This window comes from Suncus etruscus, chromosome 4 (assembly GCF_024139225.1).
Source record: "Suncus etruscus isolate mSunEtr1 chromosome 4, mSunEtr1.pri.cur, whole genome shotgun sequence".
Taxonomy (NCBI): Eukaryota; Metazoa; Chordata; class Mammalia; order Eulipotyphla; family Soricidae; genus Suncus; species Suncus etruscus.
This window is the reverse complement of record NC_064851.1, coordinates 18769347-18783637: the sequence shown is the minus strand read 5'-3', so window position 1 is coordinate 18783637 and position 14291 is coordinate 18769347. Positions and strand designations below refer to the sequence as shown.

Here is a 14291-nt window from a genome sequence, read left to right as displayed (position 1 = left end):
CATGATCTATTCATTCTACAGAACATGTACTCCAGACTGAAAAGAAACTATGGCTTAGTATTTTGTTTTCTGGATGTCTGGATTGCCCTTTCCTGAGAAGATACCCAATAGGCCACTTTCCAGGGAAAAGTGCATCACCAGCACTAGTCCTGGGTGTCCCGTGAGCTTGACCTAAAGTAAAGGCTCCTGCCACCCACCCACCCATCCCACGGCTTCCAGTTCTGTCAATCTGCACCAAAGAGCACTTTAAGGAATTATCTAGTGAGCCTTGGGGTGGGGAATTGGCCACAGGTCATCCTAGGGGACTGTCACCCACAGTACCTGGACCTTGAAGACCATTCAGCCCTCCACAAGCCGTCTTGGCCCCCTTCCTGCCTCAGGCACAGAGCCTGCAATCGCCCAAGGGAAGGAAGGCAGAGCAGCAGGGTCAGGCTACCTGTAACTCGTGACTAGTGCGGCCACTTGTCTCTGACTTCTCCTCCCCAGAGAAGCCCAGTAAGGAGTCCCATTACTCCCTCTCATCAGCTTAATTCAGCCTCAAAACACAAGCAGTGGTGGCGCCTATGACACGCTCTAGTTAGCTTAGGCCTAGTGCTCTCCCTTTCTCGGGGCTTCAACTAGGACCTTTGGTCACCAGACTGGACATGACAAGCACACAGTACCTCTATGCTTGATGTCCCAGGAGGCACAGTCAGGGTATACTGCTCTGTAAGGCAGGCGACAAAGAACAGGAGGCCACTGCAATTGAGTCCCAGTTTTGTTTTTATTATTTTTTTTGTTATTTTTCCTTCTTTTTTTTTTTTAAGTATGGAAGCTCAAGTATAAGATGTAGATTTTTTTAAGCTTTACAAAAAAAAAAAAAAAAAAAAACCAAAAAATAAAACAAACAAAAACTCCTTTGCATTCCATAAAAATTGACAGAAAAGCACCTGGCCAGAAGAGCAGAACGGTCGGCAGGTCCCCACCCCCACCCCGAACCCCAATGTGGTCTCCACGGGATAGGGGCCAGTGTACAGGGCAGTGCTGGGGGCCTCCCTGCTCCCAGAACTGTCCCCTGTCCCCCACAGCCCCAATCCCAAGCAACTCCCAAACACACTTGGAATCAGATTTCCAGTTTTTCTTCTATCGTTCACACACCACAGTTCATAAAATTTTTTTGTTTTACATTTTTTACACCAATGTAACAAAAAAGGCAGGAGAAGGGAGGGGCGTGGAGGGGAGGCAGACAGTTTTTATGCCTGTAAACGGGCTGGGGAAGGACAAGAGGCTGGGAAACATAAAACACACAGTTTCTACAGAAATTGCGAGACTTGGTGGCGAATGTGGTGGCAGGTAAGCCTCAGAGACAGGAGGGCAGTTCAGGCTTTATTCTGGTGCGATGGTGCTGGGCATCATGAGCAAGTTGTTATGTGACCTGTGGGGAGGTGGGGGTGAGGGCAGGGAGCAGAAAACAAGTTTCTAAGAAAGGACTCTAAAGAGTGCATGGTGTCCGGTTAGCAGGAAGCAGAGGTTTAACATTGCTGCTTTCTCTTCAAAGCCTCCACCAGGTCGTTCTTGAGAGCTTCTTGTTTTGATTTGTCTGCCAAAGTCTGCACAGACCTATCGGGAAGAAAAAGAAAGATCAGCAGGTTCCTGGGGAGAGGGTGACAGGGAGGTGACACACAGCTCGGAAGGAAGGCGCAGGGAACTGCCTTTGTGGCAGTTCCGCTGCAGGTGGCCTCCAGCACTCTGACACTCCTCTCCCTCCCCCACCCCCTCTGCTCCAGCACAGGGTCAGCCTGAGCAACAAGGCCACCCTGATCTTAGTCCAGAGTAGCAGTCCATGGTTGGGTAAGCTGAGGCACAAGGTCTGAGAAGGAACCCACCATAAGTGGCCCCCTGCCCTACCCAGGAAGGGACAAAGCTGCTCAGTGGGTAGGACCGCAGCAAGTGGGAGTTTAAGCAGCAGCCCCTCAGGGCTAGTGTTAGTAAAGCAGGGAAGATGCTTGCTTTACACTTGGACAAACCCAGGTTCAATCCCCAGGATCCCATATGGTCCCATATGGTCTGACCCGGGAGTGTTCCCTGAGTGTGGAATAAGCCAAAAATAAGTCTTGAGTACCACAGGGTGTAGCTACAGAGAAAACCAACAAAAGCAAAACCCACAGACCAAGTGGCACAGGAGGGTCAGATCCTGCTGGGAGGACAGGAGAGTCCCCTCAGCCTGTACTTATGTGGAAGACACTGACACAGGGGTGCCAAGGTGCTTACCAAAGCCAACGTAACCACACATGTGCAGGCTGCCATCGGCAAGGGGAGCTGCCACCTGACCCCCAACCCACAAGACCCAGCAAGGGTTGCGAGGCCGACTTGAGGGAGAAAAAGGACTCAGTGATGTCCTTGACAATGACCCGAGAGTTCCACAGTCAAACACATCCAGTGGAGGTCACTCAAAGGAAACATCGTAATTACACATATGTGCTGATGCCATTTCAAAGCTGCAGAAGGACTAAGGCTGCTCGCACAGTGCGTCCCATGAGGGTGTCAGATCTGAGATACACTGGTCAGGAAGGGATGTCAGAGAAGACTCCACTAAGGGGTGGAAAATGGTTGAGACATGAATGGGGAGAGTTCAGAGAGCTGAAACAGGCTTTGCACGAAGGAGGTCTGGATTCAAGCCCCAGTACCACAGGAAAACCATCCCTGGGCACTACATAGTGTGACCCAAAAACAAAACAAAGAAACAGTAAATAAAGTAGGAGTCAGGAGTGAAATAGGTCCTGGACATACCAGGCTCCCTTTACTGTTCTTTCCTTTTCTCTTGGTGTTTGGCCTACATAAGGTGGTGCTCAGGGTTCCTGCCAGGTCAGCCACATGCAAAGCAAGTGCCTTCCCCTGTACTATTTCGCTTGCCCCTCCTGGCTGACTCTGGTACCAAATTATAGAAAGGTCATAGAGAAGTATTTGGAAAGCAGTAGGAGGAATTGATAACTAGAAAAGTCCCCGCTGGAAAGTTTGCAACTTTGGTTGATGCAGTCAAAACTCCCATTTCAGAGAATCTTCTCTGGACAGAAGGCCAGCCTAGATGACCAAATCTAGGTTTTATAAGTCCACGGCAGCCTTCTGGAGACATTGCCAAGAAGAGAGGAACCTGACCAGTAGGAAAATCAGTGGAGCACACCAGCCTGGGGAACCCAGGAACCAGAGTAAATCTGGGATAGGAGCCAGAGTAATAGCACAGTGGGAAGGTGTTTGCCTTGCACATGGCCAACCTGCATTCAATCCCCAGCATCACCAGGAGTAATTCCTGAGCAGAGCCAGGAATAACCTCTGAGTCACCAGGTATGGCCCAAAACGGGGAGAAAAAAAAAGTTTGGAATAGCTGGTGGGATGAGGGACTTCGGTTGGTCACAGTGAAGCAATCGAGTCGGGGGCGGAGTAGTGGTCACAGTGAAGCAATCGAGTCAGGGCGGAGTAGTGGCGCAGTGGTAAGGCATTTGCCTTACACACAGCTGAGCCAGGACAGACCGAGGTTCGATCCCCCAGCATCCCATATGGTCCCCTGAGCCAGGAGTGATTTCTGAGTGCATAGCCAGGAGTAACCCCTGAGCGTCACTGGGGATGGCCCAAAAAACAAACGAAAAAAGCAACCGTGTCAGTGTCTGGAGGAAGCCTTGGCTGGGAGCAGTGGTCCTATGTTGGGAGTCTAAGGTAGTGCCAGGCTGCCCTCTGCTACAGAAGGCACGATCTCACAAAGTATGTGTGCATGGCTCCTCCAAAAGGCAGAGAGTGAGCACACAAACGGCACAGCTGCAGAGTACCTTAAGAAGGGTGCAGGATCGATAGCACAGTGCTAGGGTGTTTGCCTTGTATATGGCCGACCTGAGATGGACCCGAGTTCGATTCCTAACATCTCATATGGTCCTCCTCAAGACTGCCAGGAGCAATTTCTGAGCACAGAGTCAAAAGTAACCCCTGAGCACCTCTGGGTGTGCCCTCCCTCACCAGAAAAACGAAGGAGGTTTTCTGGGGTTGGAGAGATGGTAGAAGATTGCAGCACTTGTCTTGCATGAGTCAACCTGGTTTGCTAAATGGCCAAGAATGGTTCCCAAGAATGGTCAGAAGTAGGCCCTGAACACCACCGTGTATCCTAAATAGCACTCCCACCTCTGAAGAAGAGGTTTCCTTTACATGCTGTTAGAAGCCAACTGCTCGCTCACTTGGGCCTGGCTTGCACCCAGACCCAGACCCACAGACTCATGTCATGTCCCAGAGGAGCAGCTCTGACGAGGCCTCTGTAGGACTGACCTGACCTGGGGTTGCCAGGTGCCTTGTTTTTAAAGCCAGCTCTCCTCTCCTTCCTAGAAGGAATGCTGACTCTAACATTTGTTTTTGTCTCAGCTCCCTCCAGGGCTGTCAGCCATTATTAACCAGCACGACAGCATCTCCCTCTAGACCAAAGCATGTGGGAGGATAGTTGCAGTTCATTAGCGGCACAAGTTATGCTGGTCCAGGGAGCACCAGCAGCAACCTGTCTGGGGTGCACCAGGCCCAGGCAGGGGTGTTCCATTTGCCACTCAGTACATCCTAAGACTCAGATCAATACACTCCAGGGGGCCATTTGACACCTGGCCTCCTTGGTGGAAAAGCAGGGAGGACCTGGCAGCAGACACCAGGCTGTGCTGGGTAGGGGCCAGGCACGGACCCTTCGCTCTGAGGCCGGCGAGAGCAGCATAGACGAGCAGCTGCTTCAGGAACAGAAGCCGCACACACACACACACACACACCCGCCCCCATGGTAGAGCACACACCTCACACACATGCCACTTTATGTGGGGCTGAGCCTCCAGGTTATGTGGCTGCCCACGGCCGTGAGCCCCACGGGTTAGTGGTGGTTTAAGGGGCCACACAGCGCGAGCCAGACTGGCGGGGTCTCAGCTGGTTGGTGAGTCCTGTTTAGTGGTGTCGCTGGCGCCTCTCAGGCAGAGTACCTGGATCGGCTAATTATCAGGCTGGATGTGGATCTGGCGCTGGGTCAGCACTTGGGAAAGCTCCCTCTGCAATTGCTGAAACTTGGGGTTGTCGGGGATAACGTCAACAGATCTACAGAGTGTTCAGAGATGAGAGCAGCAGTGGGGGAGGTGCATAGGGCGAGGAGTACAAGATGAGGTGACAGCTGAGAGGAGATTCAAGGGACACATAGGCAGGAGAGGGCAACGTCACCAAGGCCACAGGTGGAGGCTGCTGTATGCACACTGGCTATGAGCTCCAGTGGTACTGGGCACAGGTTCAGGGCTTCCACCCACCCCCACGGTTCTGTCCCCCTTCCTGTTAGCCAAAGGCATCAGGGAAGGCGGACAGCTCTCGGAGGTATTCTGAGAGAAAGGAGCAGTGAATCTAGAAGATACTGGGATTAGAGGCCAGGAAGAGGGTTGGGTGGCAAAGGGCTGGAGCATATGTGCTACATGTTGGAACTGGTTCCAATCCAGTGTCCCCTGAGTAACCCTACAAGCTGGTCTCACAGGCTGGCCCCTTCAAAAAAAAAGGGGGGGGGGGCACAAGAAGAGCAATGTTGCCAGAGGGGCAAATAATAGGCTTCTCAGGACAAGACCCACACATGTAGGCCAGAGGCAGAAAAGAGAGATGTCCAAAAGGGTTGCTCTGGGTGCCTTTTTTTAAATGTAGAGGAGTGGGTCTTGAGAGCTGAGAGAGCTGAGCAAAGGTGAGAGCCCCAGGTTCAATGACTGCTGGTCCCAGGAACAGCTGGGAGTGACACCTGGTACTACTGGTATGGGCCCAAAACAAAGAGGAGAGAGAGTGACTCAGTGGCAAAGCTAGTGCCTGGTGTGCATAGGCTTAATCCTTGGTACTGACGACAGTAGATAAAAGAGACTTGTCTACTGCACAAACGCCGGGTGGCCTTAGGAGAGATGCAGACAAGGGACAGTTAGAGAGACTGAGAGGTCTGCAGGGCGCAACAGAGGTTGGCCCTTGAACTTCTATGGGAAGTTCAACTTCCCAGACTCAACCCTCCATAGCACACATTCCTGGAGGCGAGAACCTAGCCCCCAACCCCAAAACCAGTGTCCATATGGTCCTGAGTGGGACCTGCAGCTGGGGAAGGGCCAAAGGCAGGGGCTCTTTCCTAGGGTACACCTGTCCCACAGGTGCCACCCAGGGGGTCTGTGCAGGTCTCATGAGACAGCTTGTAGGAGGACCAAGAGGAGGTGAGTCTAGGGGAGAGGATACCAATAGTCATGCCAATGGCCACTGCTCCAGATGCCGTCCCATCTGAGTGGGCACCATCCCCTCTGCAGTGGGTACTTTGCTGCTTCACCAGTGAGGATGCTGAGGCCAGGGCTGCACTGTCATGTCACTGAGATCTGATTCTTATCTTTCTGGTTGCAAGTTGAACTTCCTGGGTTACGTTACCTCAGCCCGTTGACGATATCCTTTGTTTTTCCGAAGTAGATCTCATTCAGCGTACTCCTGATTTTATTCTCCATGTCCTGGGAAGGGAGCTCAGTCAGACCGAGAGGACTGGATCAGGCAGGTCCCTCACTTCCACCCACGGCCGGGCCCCTGTAGTGCCTGCTGCCACCACAGGGGGGAGGCACAAGACTGTGCCACAGAGGAAAGCCCAAGGTGGCCAAGACCCTCCTCTTATCCCTGCACAAAGGAGTGTGCTCCTGTAGTGCTTAGGGTGGGAGCCAATGAAGCAGGTTTACACCGCATCAGCATCAGCACATGGGGACCTCCCATGCAGCTGGTGACCACCCAAGACTATGACCAAACAGTGAGCTGGGGGAAGACACTAGACGCTCCTACAAAGCCCCCCACAGACTCCAAGCTCCGGTCCTGGGCAGGAGACCCAAGGAACCCCGAGCTGACTGAAAATACATGATGGAGGGGAGGCTTTGGGGATAAGCACACGAGGTGGGGGAGAGGGGGAGCGTGAGGCTGGTGGCTGGGCTGGGCTGGGCTGGGCTGGGCGAGTGGCAGCTGGAGAAAGCAGGGCAGAGGCCAGCAGGTTTCATTCATAATGGCCAGGGACAGCTCCCTGGAGTGTACAAAAGTGCTACTGAAGATAGGAGCCCCCACTCACCTCTACCAGGCGCCCAATATTGGCTATGTGTGGGGAGGAGTCACTCACAGTTTCATCCTTCTCCATCTGCAAAATATAAAAAAGATTTCCCTAGATCGTGGCCATGAGCTCCAGTGGGATAAGACCTTGCTCGGCCTTGGCACAACCCACTCTGATGCATCAAGAACTTGCTCTGCATGGCAGCTCAAGAGACCCTGCCATGGGGAACCAAAGCACCAAATACTAGAAGCTGCAGGTTATGAAATGCTCAGAGAGCAGTAAAACCTCCTTTTCTCAGGCATCACTGCAGACTCATGGGGCATCCCACAGGAGGCAAGTGAGGGTATCCACCCGTGAACTCAGCTCCTCCAAGGCTGGTTGAAGAAGGTTGGCTGCACGTCACCCTCACAAGACTGCTGGCACGACTTGGAGGTGACTGTTGCCAGTCGGGACCTGAATCACAAGGCACCCAGAAGACTCGGACTCTGTGATCCTGCTATCCCATGAGGCTGTGAGACTGGGAATTAATTTCTACAGGAGAGCCTCCCTCCCGCACCTTAAAGAGTGAAGAGGGATTGGAGAAATGAGAGCCCAAAGTTTGAACTAGCCAGTTCTAAGGACTGTGAAGAAAAAAGGGGAGAGAAGCTCCCCATTTCAAACTCAAGAGCTCCCATTGCTTCAGACTTCTCTCTTCACGAGAGACTGGCCTGTTTCTGTCCATAGGCTCTAGCTCTGTGCTAAGAAACTCCCCACCAGGAGTGGGGACCAGGCCAGACAGTCGCCATAAGCTGAGATCACTGTGGCCACAGAAATAGAATGGGTAGGAGAGCAGCTCCCAGAAGGCAAGAGCTGAAAGTGAGTCAGCCCAGGAGGGAGAGGCTGGAGTGAGACTTTGGGGCAGGACACATGCTGAATGAACAGAAAAAGCAGGGGCCTAGCCCGCTGAGGAAGCCCAATGCACCCAGCACGAGAAAGAACACTGGAGGAAACACAGAGGTCGGCCTGACTCCCTAAAATCAGGCAGATTAAAGCTAGGATTAAACAGTAGCTTGACATGGGTCCAGACAACCACACTTGACTGACTATTCCAGATCACAGTGGGGCACAGGTCAAGAGCAATCCCCCTCCAAGCCCTCACAGCATCCTTTGAGGCAGTGACACCTTGCAGATGCCCTGGGGCCCTGGGTGGTGTGAACAGTGAGAAGAGCCAGACTGCAGGGCACCTCCATCAACAGGTGGCAGAGAGAACACATGGCCATGGAGGCAGAGCACCAGCCTTGATTCCATCTGTGCAATGCCAAGGGTTGTCAGCATCCTGCACAGAATTTAAGGGTCATTGGACAAAGGAGAAGAAGAGATAGGAGAGAGTCACCTTTAACACAAGGACCTAAACTGTCCTGGGCCCTCTTTGGGGACTCCTACTCCCCCCCCCCCCCCCGGGCAGGACGTGTTGCTGCCCACAGCTGAACAGGCAGTGTGTGCACACAAAGGACAAAGTGAAGTACACTCAGGAGGGACATGACCACCCACCCCTTTACAAAAGTCAGTTCAACCTCCAATATGGAGAGGGTTTTGAGTAGCCCAAAGGCTGTGAAGAGGGCACTCTCCACACACTCTCCTGCTCTGCACTCATTGTTGGCCCTCAGCCTGATGGCAACGGCCCCAAAGGAGGCCAGGCTGTGGGCACTGGTTCTTCTGGGTACGTGAAGTCAAGCCACACTCCAGTCCTCAGCTCTCGTCTCTGATAGATAAGCCTTGTTATTATAAACAGAAAGGTGGAGGCCACTAAGTTAAAAAAAAAAAAAAAGGCAATGGGCCATGGGGGGTACAGAGAAGCAAGAGGGCTAAGAGCTAAGAGTTGACTGACACGGGGTTCGAGGCTGAGGCAGGGAATAGGAGCTAAGGCAAGACACAGCAGGGATGGGGGGAGGGAAGGAAGCCGGCTGAAGGGGCAGGAGCACTTGGCATAGGACCCTGTTTCCACCGCCTTTCTCACCCACACCTGGTGTGGGTCAGCCTGCTGGCAAAGCAAGTGGCCACAAACAGAAATATTTTTGCGATGCATATATTATTACATCCTTATAAAAGTGGCTGCCAGAAGGCAAACATTTTTATGTGCCGTGGCTGCACAGATGTTCCACAAGGAGGTTCCAAATGAGTCTTAAGTCAAAGCCCAGCCAGCTTGTCCCCGTAAGTGCCACCCCTCTGTGGTCTGGAGGTAGGAGGGAGGCAAGACGACACACGAGCAAGTGGCAAGCAGCCCTTTGTTCCTAATCTCCCAAGGGTGTAGCATCTCCCTTTCGGGACTCTAAGGAGGAGGAACACATGCCTGATCCCTCAAGGTCCATTATGCTGTCACTGACCACCTATCCAGTGCCAGCTGATAAGCAGGACAACAGCTCTGTCCCTAGGATAGCACTTCTAAGCCCTGGATCTTGGGCAGAAGCCAGTGGCACCTACCAGTGACTGAGTAGGGCACTGAGTCAGAGGTGGGCTAAGGGGAAGAAAAAGGCCCATGTTGTCTATCCAGAAGAAGGTGGCCAGTCAATCTCTTGGTCCAATTTAGGAAGATTCTAATCAAGCCTAAAACTGTCTATATCCCAGATAGAAAGACTGCTTACAAGATATGTGGTAGTGGCAGGAACAGATATTATTTACTGAGCAAAACCCATGTGTCAAAATGAGCTTTTACTTGACTCTACAATTTTTCCAAAGAGGCATTAGAGCTGTTAGATGAAAATACTGGGTTTCAGAGAAGGGAAGTGGTTTGTCCAGGTCACACAGCTGGAAAGTGACTAGGCTTAGGATCAGGACCAAGGTTTGAAACCGTCCAAAACCTGTTTTCTTCCACGAGACCTCTCCATTTGCTCAGCTTCATTCCCGTTTTTTACTAGAAAAACCAAGAACAAACCACAAGTCCAGGCTTGGAAATTTTGTGCCTCACCCATCCTCCACCCAGTCCCCAGGAATCTCTGGCCCCATCCCTTTCCTGCCTGCCTTGCCGCCTGCAGGGAGGCACTCACACCCCTTTTTCCAACGTGGCCCCAGAGCACAGGGCTGCAGGTGCAGATGGAGCTGCAGCTCCACACTGGAAAGCACGCACAGAAGGACCTGGACCAAATGGGGCCCCTTCCTGGCCCCACCTACGAGCAAGGTCTTTTGCACACTCAAAGCCTGGCCTGGCTGTATGACAGGGAGGGCCTCCATCCAACCACTGCTCAAAAATGCTCAGTCTCATGCACCTCATGCACTCGACAGAACATTTCACCTTCATTTATAAATGCTTCAAATGTGTGTATGTGGGGGGAGAAATCACATGAACATCTGCAGAGTGAGGCTGGATCGGAAACCTTGGATCTTGTTCCCAAGATTTACGGTCCTGCCTCTTTCCCACGTCTCCAGCTGTCACCCCAGAGCAGTGACCTCGCAATGCAACTTCCTTTCCACATGCTGGTACTTGGCTTGTGCAGATCTCCCTGCTCTTCAACCTCCCGCTGGGGTGATGGTGGCTGTCTGCCAAGGGTATCTCCCGCCCTCCTCCCCCGGCGAGATGCTCCCATGACCCCGTATATCTGCATCCTGTCCTGCTGACACCTCTGAGACCGAACCAGGTGGGAGCACCAAGCTGACCTCGCTGCGGAAAGAAACTGGTTGTTGGGACCAGGTGTTAAACGGAGCCCCATCAACCACAAGTATTAATATGATGATGAGTCCACAAGAGGCTCCACATTCACCTGTGCTCCCACCACTATCTAAACTAAGCAGAAGTCACCACAGCAGAGCCTTGTCCAGATGGCGCAGAAGGAACCATTGCGATAGCACGGTAAGTAAGCACTTGTCTTGCATATGGCTGACCCAGGTTTAATTCCTGGCATATTATGGTTCCCTGAACCCACCAGGAGTAATCCCTGAGCAAAGCCAGAAATAAGCCTTAAGCACTCTTAAATGACAGATGTAGCCCCAAAACAAGAACAGAAACAAATGGCACAGGATGCCAAAGGGCTAGAACCTAGTGCTGCTGTGTGGAAGTGGATATGCATGCTGTAAATGTGAACCAGTCGTGCTGTAGGTACGATGATGGCTTTTAATGGGTGCTGGCCCCATGACCCTGCCGGCCTAACATACACGGGCAAATGTCAGTAGCTGTGACAACCAGGGTCACTGCTGGCACACAAGGTTAAGAAAGCACACCTGACAGACACCTAGTGCTCACAGCCGGGGGTGGGGTTTCATCTCTCCCTATGTACTCCTGGCCCCAGGCCAACATTGGCGACTCCAGACTCCTGCTATAGGCTTGTCCCATCCTGCTCCCATTCAGTCAATAGTGCAAGCCAGCAGCACAGAGCCTGCTTCTGAAGACATGAAACAACAGGACGTGTGTCAGGGTTCAAGTATACCCTCATTCTTTTGGGGATAAGCATCTCATGCCATGCTTCCTGCAGGAGGAGGAACCTTAAAGCCAAGCAGAGGCATCAACACCTGTCAAGGGGAGGTGATACTGAGCACACCCTAGGAGAGGCCAGAACCTCTCCAGGGGGACCTCCACAGCTCGGCTTTACTAAGGGTGCCCATTTCTGTCCCTGCTGGCCACTGGAGAAGAAAAGCTGTCAAGAGAACATTGCACCCCTGTGCCCCCTGAGCTATGTTCTTTGAATATGGAGCTGACAGCCTAAAGCATCGATGGCGAACCTATGGCCTTGCAGCTGGCACGAGGGAAGGTCCACAATTAAGATATGTAGCAATTGGCAGGAAGTGGACATTCCGGTGTCTGCTTTGTAGCTCACCTGGCAACAGGGCCAGACTGGCCATTGGGAGGACCAAGCATTATGCAGCAGTTTGGGCACTCTGGCTCAAAAAGATTAGCCATCACTGGCCTGAGGCAGCTCTGTCCGGACATTTACCAGCACCTACTAATGCTGGGCATGAGGCGGGAGTAAATTCCAAGCCTGGTGTAGCAGAAAGCAGCCTGTTTTCCTAGGTACACGAGCAAATCTGGGTTCAAACCCTGGCTTTGCTTGAGCCTCAGTGTCTTCACCTGTTCAGCAGGAATAGCAACTCACACACTCACAACCTAATCTGAGGAGACAGCCGGCATCACCCCAAATGTTCACTCTTTATCGCTGATTTGCTCCACTTTCCGGGAACCCCTTCATCTCCCATCCAAGGCAACCACAGACGTTTTTCCAGGACTCATCTGGGACACATAACCGAGCCCGCAGCCCTCATTTCCCGTTTGCTCAGAAGCTGCGCATCATTAACTGAGATCTGTCTCCCTCCCTGCTTCCCTGCCCTCCTTTTACAGTTACTTATGTTGGAAAGCAGCCCCGGCTCTAATGCGCCTCAGATGAGTTATGGGAGCGGCCATGAGGATGATGACAGAAGCATGGATTTCCTCGTGAAAGCCCGAGAGAGAGCACAAGGCCATCCAAACAAGGCCACAGCCCGGCCGGGGCGCTGAGGACAGCCGCTCATCAGGCCTGCGTTTGGTTTGGCAGCAGACACTGCTCCCAGCAAGCCGGAACCAGAGCCTGGCCCTGGGCTGACAGCTCTGATTTAGACTATTAGGAAGGCTGCGAATTAAATATTTGTCCAGGTCCCTGTAAACCGGGTGGAATTATAAACAGTTGGGAGCGGTAAGTGATGCAGGAAACACTCTCCGGATACGGATTTAGGATTTTCCACCACTCCCTAGGAGGCAGGGTGTGGGAGAGGCAAGCTGTGGTAGAGCAGCTGCCTGGGAGTTCAGCTACCCCACCCTGGTCAGTGGACCTTGGAAAACTCAACCCACTCCTTACCGAATGATGGGCTCACAAGAGCACAGAACACACTCCCTCCCCCCAAGTCCCTGGCCCTGAGGCCCCTCTGACACAGCGGAGGAAGTTTTGAGTCCCCTCTGCATTTCGGCACAATGGCTCCTTTTCAACAGGCAGATGTTTCTGTGACTGGCAGAATATAATAAACTCATTGAAGAGAGGCACTATTAAACAGATCATTTTCTTTTTTTCCTTTGGAGGGCAAGTGCTTGGCCAATGAGGCACCTGCCTAGACCCTAAATTGATCATTTCTGGTATTTTTTTCTGGCAATGGTTTCTGAGAGGATGACCTTAGCCTGGGAAGACAGGCACTTGTGTATACCTATTAACAGGGAAGGAACGAGGTGAGCCTTGCCTAGGGTATACTTTCTTTCTTGGGAGAGGGGGTGCAGTTTACAAATCAGGAAGTATTTAGGACTTACTCCTGGCTCTGTGCTCAGGGATCACCCAGGTGGTAAATGGGGGGTGATATATGGTGCCAAGGATCGCTATGTGCTCAAAAGATCACTCTTAGCAGGACCCAGAGGTACCAGGGATTGAACCCAGTCAGCTATGCAAAAGGCAAGCCCCCTACCCACTAGTATCATTCTAGCTCCATACTTTCTTATATGCCAAGGCTGAGGCCTTCCCTTGGGTAGATTTAAGGGTCTTAAACATGCCTCTTACATAAGGTCTTTTTGTTTGGGGGCCCCACACACAGCTATGCTCATGGATCATTCCTGGTGGTGCTTAGGGATAGAGCCAAGACCAACTGAGTGAAAGGTAAACACCTAACCCCCTTTACTCTGTCTCCAGCTCATTCTTACACAAGGTCTAACGATGCTTTAAGCTCATTGCTGAAAGCAGCAGTTCCAGTTCATGCTCCACCCATCTGCCTTAGATCCACCTGTGAGGTCAATCAGGAGATAATGCCAACAGCAAGGCAAAGATGAGTAAGAGTAAGGCACACAGAAGCACTTGACAAGACACTGCCACTGAGATTTTATTTCTGTTTTGGGTGATGCTAAGGTTGAATCCAGGGCCTCACATATAAGACACCTGTTCATCACTGAGACTCATCTCCAGTCCCCCAATTTTAGTAATATGTGCAGAGACTACACAGAGAATCTGATTCGATTAGGTTGGGGAAACAGAGCAACAACACAGACGTTAGGGTGTTTGCCCTGCACATAGCCAATACAGATTCTATTCAATTCCCAGCATCATCTATGGTCCCCAAACATGCCAAGAATCACCTGCCACTCCCGTTCAAAAAATAAATATGACAGGACCCCAGATTTCTGGTGAGGATGACACTGGCCCAGACCAGGCCATGAGAAAACAGGCACCTGCAGCCACAAGAAAGGTGTACTCGGCACCGCAGATGGGAGATAGGTACAGGTATGCTCCCAGTACCTAGTTGTAGAGAGCTTTGA

At 52.0% G+C, this 14291-nt stretch overlaps 2 protein-coding genes across 2 annotated transcripts in view; one reads left to right on the top strand and one right to left on the bottom strand.

Moving 5' to 3' along the window:
* The window catches only part of HTR6 (5-hydroxytryptamine receptor 6), a 742605-nt gene that overhangs the window by 432526 nt on the left and 295788 nt on the right, over positions 1-14291 (top strand). The window lies entirely within an intron of this gene.
* CAPZB (capping actin protein of muscle Z-line subunit beta) overlaps positions 745-14291 on the bottom strand; it is a 126740-nt gene continuing 113193 nt past the window's right edge. The window contains exons 11-13 of the mRNA XM_049772525.1: positions 7085-7150; positions 6412-6488; positions 745-1599 (exon numbers count right to left, since the gene is read on the bottom strand). Of these exons, the coding sequence (XP_049628482.1) occupies positions 1512-1599; positions 6412-6488; positions 7085-7150 (231 nt within the window). The 3' untranslated portion in view covers positions 745-1511. The remainder of the gene's footprint in view (positions 1600-6411; positions 6489-7084; positions 7151-14291) is intronic.